Source organism: Heloderma suspectum, chromosome 11 (assembly GCF_057233095.1).
Source record: "Heloderma suspectum isolate Gila_16-S chromosome 11, 16-S_ref, whole genome shotgun sequence".
Lineage (NCBI taxonomy): Eukaryota > Metazoa > Chordata > Lepidosauria > Squamata > Helodermatidae > Heloderma > Heloderma suspectum.
Genome location: NC_139468.1, coordinates 33,073,432 through 33,089,838, shown reverse-complemented (window position 1 = coordinate 33,089,838; position 16,407 = coordinate 33,073,432). Strand labels below are relative to the sequence as shown.

The window sequence follows — 16,407 nt, the reverse complement described above, 5'->3', positions numbered from 1 at the left end:
CCGTTGTTAGTCACCAGCAACTGCCATTCAGAAGTAGACTGCCTCTGCCTGTGGAGGTTCTATTTTGCTGTCATGGCTATTAGCCACTGATAGACCCTATCCCCCATGAACTTGTCTAGTCTAAGCTAAGTGGCTATGGCCCCGTCTCGTGGCAGCGAGTTCCATAAGTTAACGATACACGGTATGGGGAAGTACATATGAGCTGTAATACCCCAGGGAGCCAAGGCAGGTTTCATTAACTCTTCTGCTGCATCTTGCTTGCGTAGAAGTCTCTGCAGGTCTGGCAACAGCGCTGGTACCACCTCATGTCCTGACAGAGGTTTTTCTCCCGAATCACCCGGCAGTACACTGTCCACTGGTCTCCAGTACACTTGTATGTCAGAGCAGCTGTTAAGGTATATTGAAAAGGAAGAGGAGGGAAGCATATTGGGAAAAGGAGTTAGAAAAGCTTTTCTTAGGAAGTAGCACCATGATTGCAGGGGAAACTGTGCATAACGCTTTGCAGCAGAGTGCAGGCTGGTGGCGCCCATGTCAGCACTTTGGAGAGCTCCTTTAGAGTTCTGACTGAAACCCAGAGTGGATCCACCGCCCTGCTGACGTTGCCGCCACCACCCTCCGCGGCGTTTCAGTTGTGAGTCCAGAAAGCTGCCTTGCGCAGAGCAAGACCAGCCTGATGCTGTCGACATTCGACTGTCAGCAGTGCTCCGGTCTTTCCCCAGTTCTCCTACCAAACTGGAAACGCTGGGGGTGGAACCCGAGACCTGCGTACAAGCGATGTGCTTTGCCAGTGAGGGCGTCGGCCAGGGGTGCAGCACCTCTTTCATCCCAAGGGCTGAAATTCCAGAGAAGCTCTTGCGGGCGGGCACATTCCAGCGGTGGGCGTGGCCAAAGGCAAAAGAGGGCAGGACCAGACATGCCATCGTATTTTAGCTTAAAGCTCTTCCTGCCAGTCACAAAGCCTTCTGCTAGTCATGTCAACCTTTTAGAATGGGGGAAAAACTGCACAAAAGCCAGGAAACTATTGGTGGCTGGGGGGGGGGGGGAGGCTCATGGCTTTCTGGCGACCGCCCAAGGGCCAGACTGAAACCCCTGGAGGACCAGAGTTGGCTCCCAAACCTGAGGTTCTGCACCCCTGGTATAGGCTCTCCCAGAGCAGTGCTTTTCCCGAGTGTTCAAACCGCTTCACACACATTATCTCAGTAATCCTGCAGTGGGTGGGAGGAAAGGGTTCATTGCCCTCTCCCTGGGTGCGTAGTCCCAATCCTGATTCCACCCCCCAGCTGTTTTTTAGAAGAAATAAACTCACCTGGACATGTTAAGCGCATTTGTGAATTTAAACAAGTCTCTGGGCCAAATGTGACATCACGTAAGAGGCCAGGATGGTGTTGCCTGCTCTTTTAATTTAAAGTCCGGGTGGGTAGGGCCCCAATTTTGATCAGAGCAGTGCGGGGAGGATGGAGGGTGTTGAACCCCTTTCCCCATGCAGTTTTCCCAGTCAAAATTGCAACTACCCCAAAGCCACTATTAGCCCTCCTGGGTAAAAAAAATATACAGATCTGCTATGTCACATCTGTTTTGACTCTCTGTGCGTACACAGAAAAGCAAGGGTGGGCATCCTGCAGCCCTCAGAATAATATCATGTGGGCCTCAGACTAATTTCAAAAGCACTCTGCATGCAATCAGTTCAGACCTCTAGTAAGAGCGATCCGTGCCTTCCCTGGCAGCCTGCTGCATGACAAGGAAGCGGGGGAGAGCGAAAAGGGGGTGGCAGAAAAAGAAAAGGTGTGACCCACTGATTTTTGGCCCTAGCCACGGCTGGCTTTGGCCCCTGACAGGTTACCCATGAGGGTACATGACCCTCAACAGAAAAAAAGATTGCCCACCCCTGCACTAAATCCACCAGAGTAAGGTCGCGTGGCTTCAGAGTTTGCTTCTTAGGGCTGACAAATAAGCCCTCAGAGTTCAAAGCCCAGCAAAGCCATACTCACCGAGCCTTGGAGAGGTAATGGTGTTGACATTGATCTTCTCGTTACAGGCCTCCTGGTGACACTGTCGGTAGGCTGCAGGCTTGGAGAGGACCGGACACTCGTTGCCATGGCGGCCCGTGACCTTATGCATGCACTGTACCACTCGAGACTGAAGGCCTTTGCCACACGTTGAGGAGCACTGGAGAAGAGAAGATACCTCGGTGAATCATCCGTAGTAGGTGCTGAGGCCCTGGGCAGGGCGGTGTGTGTGTGTGTGTGTGTGTGTGTGTGTGACAAAATGTCTCACCAATCAATGATGACTTGGTGATACAGCAAAGAGAGCTCATACACACGGCCATTTTATCACACCTTCTACCGTGTGTACTTGTGCCTTGGCAAGGGATCCCAAGAAGGATATGATTATAAGGATTGTTTCTCTTTCACATACACATCAGCTCATGCAATCTGTTTTTTTCCAGTAGAGAAGAAAAATATACGGGGTGCCAGCTTCCACATAAGCAGGGCCTGCGTCAAGGGCAGGTGTGGCTGGGCGCCTGCCGAGGGCCCACACCTCAGCAGGGGCCCACTGACAAGAGCCCTCTGGAGTTGCTCCTCTTCTTCACCATGGCAACCTGCATGCTCCCCTGCCTCTCACTCTGGCCCAGACAACGGTGGTGGTGAGGAGGAGGAGCAGGAGAGGCCCTGGCCTACTGGCCCCCTGGCTCTCTGCCTGTCAAGCAAGCAAGTGGTAGCCATGGTGGGAAAGAGGAGGAGGAGCAAAAGCAGCTGGCGTCAGTGGTGGCGAGAAGGGAGACTTGTTGAGGGAGGGGGGCCACTGAGGACGACTTGGCCAAGAGACCTCAAAAACCTGGAGCTGCCACTGCACATAAGTCAGTGGTGGGAAACTTAATTGGGGTGGCCACCAAGCCCTCCACCGGCTGAATTATACCGGTGGGTGTGGCCATACTGCCACTGCCATTTGGTCCTATACCGCCTCTGTCACTTTGGCCCAACCAGACTTCGCTACACACTGGCTTTCCTGGTCAGGGAAGGCCGGTGGGCGGTGAAGCTACCCCAGCCGAGGCAGCTTCGACTGCCCTGCTCCTTCCCCCACTGGGGAGGATGCAGGCCAGGTGGGTGAAGCCAAGCCCTTCGCTGCTCCAATGGGGAAGCGAAGGGGACTGAGCTGGCTCAGCTTTGCTCTGCCTGGGCTTTCCTTTTGCAGCTGAAAAGGGCTCCAAGAGCAGCTTAGAAAGATTAGGAATGAGACAGTCCCTGCCCAGCCCTGCCCTCTGGCTTACCATCTAAACAACATGGCACAAAAGGAAAAGGGTTTGGGAGGGAGGAGGAAAAAAGCCAACTATGGAGGCCCTACTTCTTAGTTACAAGATGAACCCTCCCGCCCCCCACCGGCACAGGTGGGCCTCCAAGAAATATCCTTGCATCCCTTCTCTTCCTCACAAGCCAGTTGGTGCCGCTGGCCTCTGTGAGAGGGAAGGAGGGGCTCAGCCCAACTCAGCTTACTAGCATTTCCAATGGTCGCAGTGTTACCACTCTTAAGTGCCCTCGCTCTTCCGCGTAAGTAGCAGAAACAGAGTAAGTTATGCAAAACCAGCAGACATTTGCAATGTTTAAAAATTTGCATATGATTTCTATGGGTCCCCAAATTCGGAAATTCTGGATGCAGAATTTTGATTTATTTTTGTTTTTAATAAATAACAGGATGCTCACAGTTCTGAGTACAAACTATTTTTGGAGACACCTCAGAATGTATAGGAGTAGTTGGTTTTGCTTTCACTTTCAAGGAAGCTAGACCTGCGTATGCATTTCCCTTGTTGCCGTAAAAACAAACTGGATGGTTTCCTGTCTTGTTTGTCTGATCAACATTTTTCAGCTAGCAGGCGTCTCACTTTTAATGACACAAGTCCAACCAGTGGAGTGCAGTGTTCCAGCTAGGGATGGCGGAGAATTTCTCCCCGAAACTTCGGGGGGCCGAGCGCCAACGTGTTTGGCCCCCCGAACAAGTTTCGGGGAGAAATCCTCCGCACCCCCCCCGCACCCCGCCCCCCCCCGGGACGGGACTTACCTTCCCTGAATGTCCCTCCCGGCGGCGGGTCCGGCTGGCGGTTCGTCCGGTGTTCGAGCGGGGCGGGAGCGGCAGCCGGTCTTTCGACCGGCTGCCGCCCCCGCCATTGCAATGAAAGAAAAAAAAAAACACGTCCCCTGATAGGCTACGTGATGATTCACGTAGCCTATCACGGCAAGATTTGCAAAGTCAGCCGTGATAGGCTACGTGAATCGTCACGTAGCCTATCACGGGTGACTTTAAAAAAAAAAAAGCGCGTATGCGAATGGCGGCCCCCATAGGGAGCCGCCATTCCCCTTCCTTATTTGGTCGCTGTAGTCTATGTCAATGTTTACGTAGACTACGGCGAAAATAGGGGCAACGCAAATAGCGTTGCCCTTATTTTCGCCATAGTCTACGTAAACATTTACGTAGACTACAGCAACTAAATAAGGAACGCAAATGGCGGCTCCCTATGGGGGCCGCCATTCACGTACGCGTTTTTTTTTTTAAAGTTACCCGTGATAGGCTACGTGACGATTCACGTAGCCTATCACGGCTGACTTTCCAGATCTAGCCGTGATAGGCTACGTGAATCGTCACGTAGCCTATCAGGGGACGTTTTTTTTTTTTTTACTTTCGTGTTCGCGGCCGGGCGAGGCGGGAAGCCTCCTCCCCGGCCTGAATTTCGGCCGGGCGAGGCGGGAAGCCTCCCCCCCCCGGCCTGAACTTCGCGGGAGGAGCAGCGAAGCGCTCCCCCCCACCGCGAACAAGCTGCGAGAAAAGGTAAGTGACTTTCGTCCACCCCTAGTTCCAGCTGGAGTTGCTAAAAGAGATTTGTATCTTCAAATGAAGAGATTACGGATTTGTGAGACCTTGGCATGATTCCAACTTTAGCTCATGCCACACACAAAAAAGGTTGATTTTTTTTTTTTTAAATGAAGACATTGGAGATAACTTTGGGGAAGATACCATATATATTTAGGTCCCCTTTTCATCTTGGAAAATTCCTGATGGAATGAGCAGCTGGCCTTAGTGGCAGAGCAAATGCTTTGCCTGCCAAAGGTCCCAGGTTCAATTCCTGGCATCTCCAGGTAGGGCTGGAAAAATTCCTGCCTGAAACCCTGGAGAGGCGCTGCCAGTCTGTGTCGACAATACTGGGCTCGATGGACCCATTTTCCTAAAGATGCAATTGATGCTCAAATCATAACGTTCTCAGCGTTTCCCTTGAAAAGGGTTTCTGCAGGCTGACCCTAACCATTAGGAAGTCTTCCATTCCCAATAACAGCAGGGCCAGGGCTCACACACACCACAGACAGAAGAAGATGACAACAGAAAGAGGTCCCAGTCCAGCTTTGGGTGGCGGCGGGGGTGGGGGGAATGGACTGGGAAGACCATTTGCGTTGCCCTTATTTTCGCCGTAGTCTACGTTAACATTTACGTAGACTACAGCGACTAAATAAGGAACGCGAATGGCGGCTCCCTATGGGGGCCGCCATTCGCGTACGCGCTTTTTTTTTTTAAAGTCACCCGTGATAGGCTACGTGACGATTGACGTAGCCTATCACGGCTGACTTTGCAGATCTAGCCGTGATAGGCTACGTGAATCGTCACGTAGCCTATCAGGGGGCTTTTTTTTTTTTTTTTTAACTTTCGCGTTCGTGGCCGGGCGAGGCGGGAAGCCTCCTCCCCGGCCTGAATTTCGGCCGGGCGAGGCGGGAAGCCTCCCCCCCGGCCTGAATTTTGGCCGGGGCGAGGCGGGAAGCCTCCCCCCCCCGGCCTGAACTTCGCAGGGGGACCAGCGAAGCACCTCCCCCCCACTGCGAACGTCCTTCGAGGACAGGTAAGTGACTTTCGTCCACCCCTAGAAACATGGGAAAGGTTTTCTCTCTTCCATGTTCTTTCTAATCTTATAATGCCTCCTCCCCCTGTTGGGTTAAATCCAGGATCTGCCTTCCACGAGGCGAGGGGCTCTGCTCGCGGAAGATCTCCCGCCTGATTTTGGGGAATCCTTCCAGTAGCGTAGTGGCAAATTCAGAGGTGCAGGGTCTCTTCGTGACAGTCACAGCCACGCCCCTTCTAAGATTATACAACCCAACTTGGATCCAAAAACAGTGCAGCTGAGAGTAAGGCAGGGGTATTCCAACTGGATACCCGAGGAAAAAATGCAGGGGTGTTGAAATCTTTTTCACCCACCCACTCACCCACCCACCGACCCACTCACTCAAACACAAACATTTTAGGTTTTCAAAATATGACACTCTATAGAAGCTTCACCCTCTCAACTCAGCCCTCATGGACAGATCCCCTCTCATTTAAACAGCCCCTTTGCACATTCCCTTAGTGCCCTAACATTACCCATTAGCCTTCCCTAAGCTCCTTCATTATGTCTCCCCCCTCCCCCTCCAACAGAAACATCCACACACACACCAGCTGGATTGAACTACACACACACACACACACACACACAAACACACACTGGTGTAGTGGTAAATTTGGAAATGCAGGAGCTCATTGTGACAGTCTCCAAGGGCAGTCCAAAAATTTCAGGCCGCTGTGTCGATCCATATCAACAAACCACTTCTAGGAGTTTTCATCTCCACCAGGAGCACATCTTTGGTAAGTGAGTAGGTCTTAATTGCCCATTCCAGACCAACTCACCCCAAATACTTTGCATTCCAACAATATACTGTTGCTTGGAAAATCCATTCCCCCTACAGCTACAGTGAGGATTGCAGCTAAGCTCAGAGGGAACAGGGAATTCCGAGGGGGGTGGCAGGTGACATCAGAGTCCTTGCTAATGGAAAAGTGCTGGGGCTGTGTCTCTGCGAGCCCTGCCTCCACTACACCACTGAATCCCTCCCACAGTTGATGCCTTTCAGCAGGGTCTCCTGACTCTGTAGTGTTGTCAGGGGGCTAGAGGCGCTGCTGTGGGAAGAAGGGGGCAGGGAAGTTCACTCCCACCAGCCAGTTGCTTACACTTAAAACTGGATCCAACCTGCTATGTTTCTTTCCACAAACTGGAAAAGGGGCTCTGTTGTCTCCTTGTCACCACCAGAGAAGTGTGAAGCCCCCTACAAGGCTGCTATCACGTTGGCTTCAGCCCACCCAGTGCAGTTGCATACAGTTGGGCTGTTAACTCTCTATTTTGCTACGTTGACTTGTGGCTTTACATATCCACTGTTGTGGGATTTCTCTTCCCCAGTTTTGTTCCAAGTCCATGATATGTGTATGCACCCCACTGTTGCTGTTTTTTTAATCTCTCCATAGTCTGTATACTCCATTTCCTGATCTGCAGGTTAGAAGCTTAACATTACGAAATATAACCATATCCTCACACTTGGGGCAAGATGCATAGAAAACTTTCTGGGTGGTCCTTTCAACATAAGCAGAGAAACTCGGTGCTCAACAACGCTCAACCTTCTCGTAACAATTTCCAGTTTCAAAAGGCCTTGACAAACATTAACGCACATTCATGCAATCCTGCCACGAAGTACGCAACCCCCCCCAAAATAAAACGTATCCCAGTTTGCAGTCAGTGAAACAGTCATGCACAGTTATGCCCAACACCAGACAACTATGTCAAATGTAGGATACGAACTTCTTTGGTTCTTGGCTAGTACTTCTCTTTCCCTGCTGGCAAAACTTTGCCACACTTACAGATATGCTGTAGAAACAAAACTGATGTTTGCTTGCTTGGATAACTGAGCTCCTTGTGAGGAGGGGTGGGATATAAATCAAATAAATAAGTATTTTGGGCCTCTGAGTTGTCCGTGCTTACCTGCCTTTGCATGTGCCTGTACATTTGTGTTTCTGCATCTGTTAACCCATAAAGAGGGCAAAGCATCAAGTGTTTTATTTCCACAGCTTTTGCCAGCTCCGCTTCTTAACACACAAAGAACCACCAAGTGTTTTTTTCTTTCTTTCCTGTCCTTGAGCTTAGTTTGATTGCTTCTCCTGGGAAACCAAGATCATCACCTAGGCTATGCAATTAGTCTTTTCAATGCCAGGAAGACAGACTTTAACATCTATCTTGAATTGCCTGGGTTTGGCAACTAGAGGGACATCTGGCTTATTTTAGGGAGAGAAGGAAAAAAATCACCTCTCCAGGAAATAGGAATAGATACAGAAAAGTGTACAAATAGGGGATTGTTGCACAGATGGCATGGTACTTTAGAACAACAAGGGTGCTAAGAGAATTGGGGAAATTTAAATGTGGATAATTAGGGGTGGACGAAAGTCACTTACCTTTTCTCGCAGCTTGTTCGCGGTGGGGGGGAGCGCTTCGCTGCTCCCCCCGCGAAGTTCAGGCCGGGGGGGGAGGCTTCCCGCCTCGCCCGGCCGAAATTCAGGCCGGGGGGGAGGCTTCCCGCCTCGCCCGGCCGCGAACACGAAAGTAAAACAACAACAACAACAACGTCCCCTGATAGGCTACGTGACGATTCACGTAGCCTATCACGGCTAGATCTGGAAAGTCAGCTGTGATAGGCTACGTGAATCGTCACGTAGCCTATCATGGGTAACTTAAAAAAAAAACAAAAAAAAAGCGCGTACGCGAATGGCGGCCCCCATAGGGAGCCACCATTTGCGTTCCTTATTTAGTTGCTGTAGTCTACGTAAATGTTTACGTAGACTACGGCGAAAATAAGGGCAACGCTATTTGCGTTGCCCTTATTTTCGCCGTAGTCTACGTAAACATTGACATAGACTACAGCGACCAAATAAGGAAGGGGAATGGCGGCTCCCTATGGGGGCCGCCATTCGCGTACGCGCTTTTTTTTTTTTTTTTTTTAAAGTCACCCGTGATAGGCTACGTGACGATTCACGTAGCCTATCACGGCTGACTTTGCAAATCTTGCCGTGATAGGCTACGTGAATCGTCACGTAGCCTATCAGGGGACGTGTTTTTTTTTTCTTTCATTGCAATGGCGGGGGCGGCAGCCGGTCGAAAGGCCGGCTGCCGCTCCCGCCCCGCTCGAACACCGGACGAACCGCCAGCCGGACCCGCCGCCGGGAGGGACATTCAGGGAAGGTAAGTCCCGTCCCGGGGGGGGGGGGCAGGGGGCGGTGCGGAGGATTTCTCCCCGAAACTTGTTCAGGGGGCCGAACACGTTGGCGCTCGGCCCCCCGAAGTTTCGGGGAGAAATTCTCCGCCCTCCCTAGTGGATAATGCTGCATTTTGCACCAGAAATGTTAAAAAATGCATTCACTGGGAGGCAAGGGCTCCTTCACACAGAGCTTTTATCCTGTTATTGAGATTGCTCACTCATGGAAGTTTGCGGGTCCTTTTCATGATGTCGCCAATCTCCAGGGCACATCCAGGGGTATTTCCTGGTTATTTCATCTCAAAAAGATCCGGAACTAATGAACTATCTTTTAAACTTGGAATGTTATATGGTTAAAACAGCCACTAGACGGTGCTGTTTCACTGAGTCCTATAGAACCTTGAAAATTAAATGCGTCCCCTCTCAGCAATCACATGGGTGCTGTCTGGGAGCCCGCAGTAAATGTGGAAAGGCTTCAGGATGGGAGGACTGCATGTTTTTTCTTTAGTGTAAAGGCAGCCCAAATCTTGCTGATTTCAGTGGAAGATAATGTTGATATCCTGGTCTAGGTATTCAGCTCATTATATGCTAAACTTGTTCCTGGGATGTACCTTGAGCCTGCAAGTGCAGGAGTGCATGCTCGAATGCTCCTCCTCAGAAACTCCCTGCACATAGAAAGCTAGTATGTTAGCATGCAGCTGTGTGGCTGCTCCTCCTCTGTCCGTTCTCAGCTAACTATCCCATCACCCTGCTCCTCTGCACCACCTTCTGATCATCACCACCAGGTATATTGAGCATTGGTCCGTAGAAGCATTAGTTTATACATTAGCCAGTATAAGAACTACTGTTCTTATATTAAGAGCTAATAAAAGATGGCGGACAGTATTTTAGCCCTGGTTTCCACTTTATGTACAAACTGAAAGAAAAGTAAAGTAACAATAGGTACATTTCAAATAAAGCACTCTCTTACAGAATGTCACTGTACCATTTAGGGCTCCTTCACACGGAGCTTTTATCTTGCGACTGAAATTGCTCCCTCAGGGAAGTTTGTGTGCTCTTTACATGATGCCGTGACCCTCCAGGGCCTCCTGAACTAGATGCCCTTTGTTCCGTTTTTAAATAGATTGCAGAAAATGAGCTATTAAATTACCCTGTTGAGTTCCGCTTTAGTTTCCTCCGTGAAAAGAGGAAAAGCGGCAAGAAGGGGAGCGAGATCAATGAAAGAGAATGGAAGACTCAGATATAGGGAGAAGAAGGGGGGAAAGGAAGCGCGTGTAAAGGGAGTCAGTTGTGATCCTGCATTTAAAACGGAAGCAGAAAGCCCTGTTTTAAATGCAGGATTTTAGGCTGTGTAGAGATGCCCTTAGCTGTGCCACCAGAATGGTGCTGTACCACGTAAAATTTTGGATTTATTTGATTTTGTGAGGATGAATTGCAAAATCAATGCCCTGCATTCCCAAGCAATTAACAAGGGCTAAAGTTTCCAGCATTAAGCAGTACATGATACACATTTTAATAAACTTCAGGTCAAACTGCCACTTCTAGCATCATTAATTTAGAAGTACTGGAATGAGAGCTTTGCCTTCAACTGATAAGATCTAATTAGCCCACAGCACATTTTAAGCTATTTCACATTTTTTTACAACTAAAAAAAGACAGAAAAAAGAGGAAAGAACCAAGAATTAAAAACAAACACCAAGGCTATAGTGAGAACATATCTAGTCTTGTTAGAAACCATCTTTCATGTGGAGTTTTTATGTCAAGCAGATGATTTAATTCCAATCAGGAGAAAAAAGGCCTTCTCAATTCAAGGAGCCTAGCTCAACATTAGGAAAAGAAATAAATTACAGGGATTTTTTCCCCCCCTGTTGACTGATCTAACAAGTATTGCAGGGTGCTTGCAGTGGCGTACCTACCAAACTTTTCCAACTGCCTCCTAGCTGTACTTTAAGTCTGGATGATATTGGGAACAAGATGGAGCATTTCAAATGCATCTCTGCATGTAATTAAATGTGACTTCATCATTTTCACAGAGTACATAAAATTCATGAGCTTCATGGAAATACAGTACATGCCAAAACAGGAAGAGAGGGAAGGGGGAGGAGGGACTAGAATTCTGTGGACAAAAGTGATATAAAGTGTTTGCTATTTATTTATTTATTTATTTATTTATTTCTATCCCATGTCATCAGACAATAATTTTGCAAACTAGTTGAACAATAAAACACCATCACTTACGACTACTATTATTACTGTAATTAATACTTACAATAATAATTTTGCTAATTTTGAAAGCATATGCACTCTTTGCAAAGTTAAATGGCAAGTCAATTGAAAATATTCGTCTTTAGAAAACATTTGCCATTTGCAAATTTGTGGAGAGGCCTGTGGTCTGAATGGGTCTTTACTGTAGTGATGGAAAGCTACCCAGCAGCTTTCTGGGGTACATTTAATATGTGTGCTTTCAAGCCAAAGTCAACAATGAACAGGTTGCTTACCTGTAAAAGGAGGTTCTTTGAGCAATCCTCTGTGCGTTCACACATATGGGTTCTGCATAGTGCTCTGTGCAGCCGCAGGACCCATTGCACAGAGACCACAAAGACAAATCTTAAGAACCCAATCAACTGGAGATACTTAACTTCCCTGTTGAAATTGGTGGACTGTATTACTGTTGTTGTTGTTGTTGTTATTATTATTATTTCAATTTATAAGCCACCTATATACAAAATACTCTAGGCAGCATACAAAGTTAGAAACAATTTAACAAAAAACCAACAATAAAAACAATCTAGCCTAAAAACAGTATACAAGAGTCTGCAAAAAAAACACAAAAACCCCAAGAGTCCTCAAAAGGGACGGCCTGCTGGAATCACAGAGTCTTTAATTCCTGCTTAAACCTTCAAAGAGGTCAGCAGGCGCATTTCAACCAGCAGGTCATTCCACAACTGATGGGCGACAAAGGAAAAGGTCTTCATCATCATATTAATATTCACAACAACAATTTTTATATCCCACTTTTTTTTTTCTTGCAAGGAACCTCAGGCAGCTTATATGATGCTCCTCCTCTGCATTTTATCTTCGTAACAACCCTGTGAGATAGGTTAGGCTGAGACTCAGTGACTGGGCCAAAGTCACCCAGTGACGTTCATGGCCAAGTGGAGAATACAATCCAGGTCTCCTAAGTCCCAGTCCAACACTCTAACCACTACACCACACTGTCTTACAAAAACGATAGGTCATGACACAGTCATACTTTTAAGCACTGCTGACAGACCAACACCCTTCAAAAGTTACAGAAAAACTGCAGCTGACTAGTAACATGTACCCATGGAACCACTCTGTGCAGAACAACATCCCCCAGAAGTGATGCTGATGTGATTCCTGTACTAACCAGGCATCAGCAAATGTGTGAAGACGGGCTGATGCTCGCTAATCCCTTAAGGTGCTCTGGAAAACTTATCTCCTTCCTTCCTTCCTTCCTTCCTTCCTTGGGGCAAACATAAATCTTGAAAAGAGCTGCAGGAAGGAATGCAAACCCATGTGTTGAATCACCAGATGCTTCTACAGGTGACATCTGTACGTGCAACATCTGTGTGTGGAGAAGAATGAAGAGAACTTGTGCATCTGAGAGGATTCAATCTGCACAACCTCTCTGGCATGGGCAGAGAAATCACATGTTCTAAACGTCCGTCTATGTGGCTGCATCTAGTATAGAAAATGTCCCCAAATTCTTTTTGCAGAGTCTTTTAGAGTTTGTCCAAACACAAACCAATATGTAAGATGGGAAGGATTCAACATCACAAAATTGCCTGTATTTTGTTGACAGGGGGCTGGAAGAAGTCTTTTGCACAAAAAATGGCTCATCTTGAACTGGAGCACTTTGGTTTCCCTGAAGGTGCCCCCTTGACGCTTTCCATTCGTACTGAAAGCCTGCAGCTGCCTCAGAGGATTCAGCGGCTTTTTTTCAAATCAGGATGAAGCTCGCCAGCCCAGCAATTCCTGTACCCAAGCAGCTCTCCCTTTCTGTGCTCGAAAACTTTCCAAGTGTTCCTTCCCTTTTCCTGGTCATCTCCTCTTCCCCTAAACTGTCTTGTAATTCCCAGATTGGAGATGTGTGAAGCTGAAACTGAGGGACAGTGACTTGTTTAAGACTACAGCAAGTTTGGGGAACAGGTGAAATTTTAATGGGATCTTCCTGTTTCATAGTCTATTGCTATGTTAGCTCTCATACTTGTCCTCTGTGGAAATAGTAAGCTAACTAAACTGAAGTGCAAATTATATACTAATAGAAATATGGTTTCTAACATAGCCCACCTTGCATACCTTGGCTTTTCTTTATGTGTCTCTCTTTCCTGTCCCTCATTTTATACAATACAGCTTGTGCTGATCTTGCCAAAATAATTCAGTTGCAATTAGAAGGCTCTCATTACTCCAACAATGATGGATGACTGCTGATCCCAAATACAAGACATCTCGAGGGACAGCACAAAAGCAGGGTTATTCTAACAGGAAATGAGACTTTCCCCATGTTTCACACGTCCTGCTGGGATAAGTACCTGCTGCCAGGATTTCGGAGGCTAAGACAAGGACACAGAAGCAAACTGGCAACTCCCCACGTCAGGGGAGGGCAGGTGGCTAGAGGCGATTTTTCAAACGTACTTTATCACAAATGACACGGCTTGGCAGCTGCAAGAGCCTGCTGAATGCTCTCTCTTTTGCCAAGTTCTTGCTGATGCTTCAAAATGCATTCCAGTCGGAGATGGGTCCCCTGGGTGCCACAGTGAGAGGCACTGCCAGTCAGGTGCATGACATGACATGGAAAATAAGAATCAAGACTGGAGGGGCATGGAACTTGGGCATTCCGCCAGATTCCCAGGCCTGCACCCAGGGAGGGGGAAGAGGAAGGGGGCAGCTTGCTCACCAAAGGCCAGCCTTCGATATGTAATTAGCATATCTCCTACTTTAGTAATTAAGTTCATATCTTGATGCTGTTTTTCAAATCCTGATTCCGCCCCGCTCTCCAATTTTCTAGAAAAGAACGTTTTCCCGAAGTAGTTGCAGTGTTGCAGAGTGGGCTGCTAAGAGACAGAGCTATCAACATGCAAGTCCCAGGTTCAAATCTTGTCTTTCCCATGAACCCACTACGTGGGCCTTAGGCAAGCCCCTATCTTTAAGCTTTAGCACCCATCTGCAATATTACTTATTTCAGAAGATTTCTATACTGCTTTTCATTTTCTTTCTTTTTATAAAATGGGAATGATAATAATATTGACTTAATTTATGGGGTGGCTGTTAAGTATGAATCACTTTGAACACTGTCAAGGTGAATGATGCTGAATCTATCTATCTATCTATCTATCTATCTATCTATCTATCTATCTATCTATCTGAATTAATATTAGCCACCCTGGCGTTTCCTGGATACATGTCAATGTTGTTTTGAACCCAAATCTAGCACTGAGGCTGTGTTTGCAGCTTTGCATGATAATCTTTTTCTAGGGATACTGCTGACCACCTGGTACTTTCCTTCCCCTTCATTTGATGCAGATGCTGAAGTCCAGGTGAATTAATTGAAGTTGAATCCTAATAAGAGGGAAGTAGTAATAGCTGACAGACGCGCAACAGAAGGAGGATCTACGTGGCATATTTAAACTGGTTGAGTTGTCATTTTTCTTCTCCCCAGGGAATTCTGCAGTTCTGCCGGGGGGTGGGGTAGGGTGGTGTATCTCCAACAGAATTCTCAGCATCCTCATCAAAGTGAAAATTCCCAGCGTTCTTTGAGGGAAGCCATGACAGTAAACTGTACTTAAACAGAAAGAAGCTTGCAGCATAGATTTGCTCAGAGTGTAAGTATGGGATGGGAATCTGGCCCTCTAGGATTCTCCAGGTGGCCACCCCTCCCTCCCCTGGTCCCACTCCCTTTCCCCTAACCACCAATCATTTCCCCACCTCTTGTTCATCCCCCCCCCCATTTTAAAGGTTGAAACTCCTCTCCAAAGACTTGGTTACTGACAATGAGAGCTTTAAGCTAAAATATGCCAGGGTGGATTGGGTTTATTTTTTGTATTTTTGGCCCCACCTCTTTTGCCTTTGGCCCCACCCATCACTGGAAGGCAGGCCCCAAGAGCTTCTCCGAAATGGCACTGGGTCCTTGGGCTGAAAAATGTTCAATGCCCCTGTCCTAGATCCATCACTGGATCTTGTACCTTGCAGATGGTGGCCAGGACCATTTTTCTTTTTTGGCCAGGAGCGTTTTTTCTAGCAGGTCCACCTCGCAAGAGGATTGCAGTCCTTTCTTTCAGACTCAGCTCTAGCAATGGTCACTTATGCCTCTGTGGTAAAGTGAGGTGGAGGAAAGCCATGAGAAGGTATCTCAGTGGACTCTGATAAAGCATTCTGGTACTTTACTTGGTAAGACAAAGGCTTCAGCAACAAGAGAGAGATCAAAGCCTTTTGGATAAGTATTGCGTGTGTGTGTGTGCGTGTGTGTGTGTGAGAGAGAGAGAGAGAGAGAGAGAGAGACTACCCCCTCCATAAATCAGTGAATTGGTATCATAGAGATGGAAGCAGCTGCACCAGCATTATTTGCTCCAGTTCTGTAGCTGTCATTCATGTTCCTTTTCTGAATCCCTGCATTATGATGATTTGCAGGGATAAAACCGGGGAGTATTGCAATTATTTCATATGCTCCACTCTGAAAAATTGCCTCTATGGTCAATTCATACTCTAAAGGGGAGGGATTTTTTTTGGTAAGTCTCAAAAAATGTTATTTCACCTGTTAATACACAGAGGCTGTTTATATTGGCTGGCCTTCTTGGTTCTATGTTCCAGTTTATGAATAATATAATGTTTGATACTCCAAACATTTGGTGATAGAAATTCTTGGCGTGACCTAAATATAGGCTTAGTAGAGAGAGAGAGAGAGAGAGAGAGAGAGAGAGAGAGAGAGAGAGAGAAGGGAAGGCCTTTCACTTTGACTCAAGATCACCTTTGTTGGCTACCTAAGAACACAACAGTTTTGCTGTCCACTGATCAAAATCAGACATTTGACCCTGGCTGGACTTTAGTTTTTCCTTGATGTTGATCAGTAACAACACAACTCTAGCTCCTGGAAAGCAAAGTGAAGCTGCTGGACCCCAGTGGCTTTTATTGCATTATGTGTATTTTTTTTTTAAGGAGAATGCGGTTTCTCTGGACCATTAGGCATGGAAAGATAAGATGCAAACCAAGTTTGAATGGAATATTCCTTGGAAATGTCTCGTCCTCCTGCCAAAAAGGGAGCGAACAATGTAAACACACTTAAAAAGCACTAAGACACAATCAAAACACA

The 16,407-nt window shown here is 47.4% G+C and overlaps 1 protein-coding gene across 1 annotated transcript in view; it reads right to left on the bottom strand.

The window, feature by feature from the left end:
- Nucleotides 1-235: 235 nt before the first annotated feature.
- Nucleotides 236-16,407, bottom strand: part of ADAMTS17 (ADAM metallopeptidase with thrombospondin type 1 motif 17) — a 269,363-nt gene continuing 253,191 nt past the window's right edge. Inside the window, exons 23-24 of the mRNA XM_084816449.1 lie at nucleotides 1,989-2,166; nucleotides 236-387 (exon numbers count right to left, since the gene is read on the bottom strand). Of these exons, the coding sequence (XP_084672575.1) occupies nucleotides 236-387; nucleotides 1,989-2,166 (330 nt within the window). The remainder of the gene's footprint in view (nucleotides 388-1,988; nucleotides 2,167-16,407) is intronic.